The sequence below is a fragment of the Hibiscus syriacus genome, unplaced genomic scaffold (genome assembly GCF_006381635.1).
Source record: "Hibiscus syriacus cultivar Baekdansim isolate YM2019G1 unplaced genomic scaffold, ASM638163v2 tig00000132_pilon, whole genome shotgun sequence".
NCBI lineage: Eukaryota > Viridiplantae > Streptophyta > Magnoliopsida > Malvales > Malvaceae > Hibiscus > Hibiscus syriacus.
This window is the reverse complement of record NW_024061764.1, coordinates 440761-444565: the sequence shown is the minus strand read 5'-3', so window position 1 is coordinate 444565 and position 3805 is coordinate 440761. Positions and strand designations below refer to the sequence as shown.

Here is a 3805-nt window from a genome sequence, read left to right as displayed (position 1 = left end):
GAAAAAGCACATACGAGTTCAGTACCATTTCATTCGTGAAAAGGTGGAAGAAGGGACGGTAGATATGCAGAAGATCCATACCAAAGATAACATAGTAGATTTCATGACGAAGGTGATCAATGCCGATAAATTTACTTGGTGTCGATCCTCTTGTGGCCTGTAAGAGACGTAAGAAACATGATGGTATAAGGTAGAAAGAATAATGTGAATATATGATTGTTCTAATCAAATCTTCAAGTGGAAGATTGTTGAAAAGTCAAAGCAATTTGCAATTTCGGTGGTGCAAATTGTTGCACCGAAAGCACAAAAAATTTGTCAAAATTTGGTGCAGAAATTGTTGATTTTTATGGATGGTAAAATTGCACATTTAGTCCTTATACTTTAAGATATTTACAAGATTAATTCTTAAGTTTCAACTATAAATACCCTAACCCATTTAGCTACAAAATCACCTCAAATCATTTTTAGCTTTCTCTCAATACTAAGAGAATTTAGAGAGTTTTCTTGAGAGTTGTTTTCTCCTTTTTATCAAGAGAGAATTGTTATTGTTTTCTCCTTGTTAGATTGAGAGAAGTTGTAATTCCTATTTTCTCATAGTGAAATTCTTCTACCGTTGCACGTGGTTTTTACCCTATATTATTTAGGGGTTTCCACGTAAAATTTGTGTCTTCTTTATCTTCATTTTTATTTTCTCAAATTATCAGTTGCGATTTTGCTCTATCCGATAGCCGTATTTTGCAACAATTAGTACATGCCGGAATTGTCAAGCAACAGGCTTTGAACGCCGTTGTAACATAGATAGATCAACCGACTCAAAGGAGCCTCTGGCTCTGGCTCGGTGAAGATTTGATTGCGCTCTTGGGAGGTGGCAATTTTCATCAATGCCAATATTTTTCAATTGCTTGAATTATCATTCAGGCGACAGTTAAAAGGATCAATGAAAATGATTCGTTGCTTGAGAATTACTTCGATTACGCATTTATCTTTTTTCATATTTAGTGAACATGAGTGATACTGTTGTAGGGAACATAGGCACTGATCCACTTATACTCATCAAATGCACAAAGCTCATCGTTATGGCAATCATTTTGTCGTAAAGACATCGTCATCAATGGTTAAAAGACTAAGCCTAATTTGTAATGTTGATCATCTTAGACAAGTTGTGGAAGCCACTTGACGGTTTGCAAGTCGATTGACAATAGAAATTGCATCGCCTTCAATGGTAACACTACTCCATTCATTCTTTATTTCCAGTCGTATGCCATGGATAAAGGCCATTGCTTTTGTTGTTTCGGGGTTTGCAGAGACTCAAGCTTGCGATCAACACCTCCTAACACCATTCCATGGTGATCGCGATCAACCACCTCAATTGTAGCCTCGCCCTTATTAAAGACAAATGTACCATCAACGTTGACCTTAGTGAATCCCTCTAATGGCCGCTTCATACTGTGATTTGGGATAGCTCTCAACATAAAGGATCTTAATAAACAAGTGTCATTGGCCAGTGAATAGTCATGAACCAGGACCCACGCTGCAAATATCACCTCTCGATCGGCTTGTAACTCTCTTTCATGCACCCACCTATTGCGCCTGTTCCAAATGTTCCAAAGCAGAACAATAAAGTTGGTGAAACCACTACGATCGAATGAGGAAGCCGCCTTCTCAAGCCACGCCTTGCACGAGCAGGCTTGCCAGTCTACCGGCGTGGCGTTCAACCCTGAAAGGACAAGAGTGGAGCGTGACTTTGAGTAGGACTTCAACGCATGAAGGATTGATTTCGGTTATGGGTTATAAAGCGGGTAAATAATGTAGCCATGAGCTTGTCTCCCATTAGAAGTGCGTTGTGACAAATTCATGTCACGCCACTCAAAGTATGATATGTGATATCAACCAAAATGATGATTAACATATGGCACGTCGCCAATTGGACACATAAAAATGCCACATCTCTAACATGGGTTGATTGTTAGTCAACTAACGATTTCTCCCCAACAAGGTATTTGAATAAAAATTAAAACGTTGGGGATAAAATGCTCCAAGAAAAGAACAGAGGACAAAGTGACCATTTGTGTAAATATTCAGGGTAATTTTATCATTATTTTTTTAGAGTTATTTATGATAGTTTCATTCATTTTTTTATATAAATTTCACGTGTTGATTTTTTTTTAGATTTTTTTGATAAGTAATTTTATTTTATAGAAGAAGAGAGTGGAAAAGTATAATAAAACAAATTTTAAGTGTGCTTATAGAAAAGAAATGTGAATGATCTTATATTTTATTCTTATGTGTAAAATCAAATTATTCCAATTTAGAAAGAAAATAAAGGGAAAGTGTGAAAGAAATGTAATATAGTTGAAAATTATATGCTTTTTAAAACTTAATTTTCTTAAGTTTTTAAACCCCAGAGACCCATGTGTAGCTCAACGTAGGAGCCTGGTTATAAAGTCTCCACATGCCAAGTTAACAACTTCAAACTAAGCCATTTGATAGGAGCCCAGTTGATTTTTGTGAAGGAGACTTTAGATATGTTAACTCTCTAGTTTGAATAACAACCTCAAAACAAAGTTCTGTATTTATTTTTCACCAACGAAGACGACAATGAAAAATCAAGCCAAGTGAGTGATCGTATAAAAATCTACCTTCCCAAGTGTTCAACAACAATGCAGAAAAGAATGACAATAAAATATGTGGATAATATGAATGGAACAAGCCAAAACGAGTGGTTACCATCTTCGACGACTAGAATTTTAGATATTTTTAATCCATATTTGTTCTTGTTCCTGAAGGTGGAGACCCCCAAAGCAACTACAGAAGATCGTTAATTCTTTCTCACTTGCCTTTGCCTCATCTCGTAATGGCTGCAATCACAAATTTCTTAACTAAACCACCTCTTTCTGATCTTCACTTTGCACCAAGAATCACTTCTCTTCGCTCTCATGGTTCTTTTCTGCCATCATCCTTTGTTACTAGGCCAAGACCTTTTTCAATTAAACCAGAAACCAGTACAACAACGCCTCGCTTCATTACCAAGGCCACTGCTGCTCCCGGGACAAAGGATGCTCCAAGTGATGAGAGAGTACGGAAGGTTCACAGCATCGAGGAATTTGACGAAGCTCTTAAAAAGGCTAAGAACAGGCTTGTTGTGGTCGAATATGCCACTAGCTACAGTTACCACAGCAGCAGAATTTACCCATTTATGGTGGAACTTAGCAGGACTTGCAACGACGTTGAATTCATCCTCGTGATGGGTGACGAATCAGACAAGACCAGGGAGCTTTGCCAAAGGGAGAAAATCACCAAAGTCCCTCACTTCAGCTTCTACAAAAGCATGGAGAAAATCCATGAAGAAGAAGGTATCGGACCAGACCAGCTTATGGGCGATGTGTTGTACTACGGCGACAGTCATTCGGGTGTGGTTCAGCTTCACAGTCGAGAGGACGTGGAGAAGATCATCGAAGACCACAAGCTTGACCACAAGCTGATTGTTCTGGACGTGGGGCTCAAACATTGCGGGCCTTGTGTCAAGGTGTATCCGACGGTGGTTAAGCTATCTAAGCAGATGGATTCTGTGGTGTTTGCGAGGATGAACGGTGATGAGAACGACAGCTGCATGCAGTTCCTCAAGGACATGGATGTGGTCGAGGTGCCGACGTTTTTGTTCATCAGAGACGGAGAGATATGCGGAAGGTATGTTGGTTCTGGGAAAGGAGAGCTTATTGGGGAGATTCTGAGATACCAGGGAGTTCGAGTTACTTATTAATGGGGGATCTCAAAATCAACTAATACAAAAACATCGATTATTATA

General features: G+C 38.7%; 1 protein-coding gene across 1 annotated transcript; it reads left to right on the top strand.

Moving 5' to 3' along the window:
• Positions 1-2739: 2739 nt before the first annotated feature.
• LOC120126894 (thioredoxin-like protein CDSP32, chloroplastic) lies at positions 2740-3805 on the top strand. The gene has a single exon (XM_039144965.1). It carries the CDS (start codon positions 2855-2857, stop codon positions 3758-3760), a length of 906 nt encoding a protein of 301 aa, XP_039000896.1. The 5' UTR covers positions 2740-2854; the 3' UTR covers positions 3761-3805.

Coding starts and splice junctions, on each gene's coding strand:
- LOC120126894 (XM_039144965.1), top strand. CDS start 2,855: ATGGCTGCAATCACAAATTTCTTAACTAAACCACCTCTTTCTGATCTT.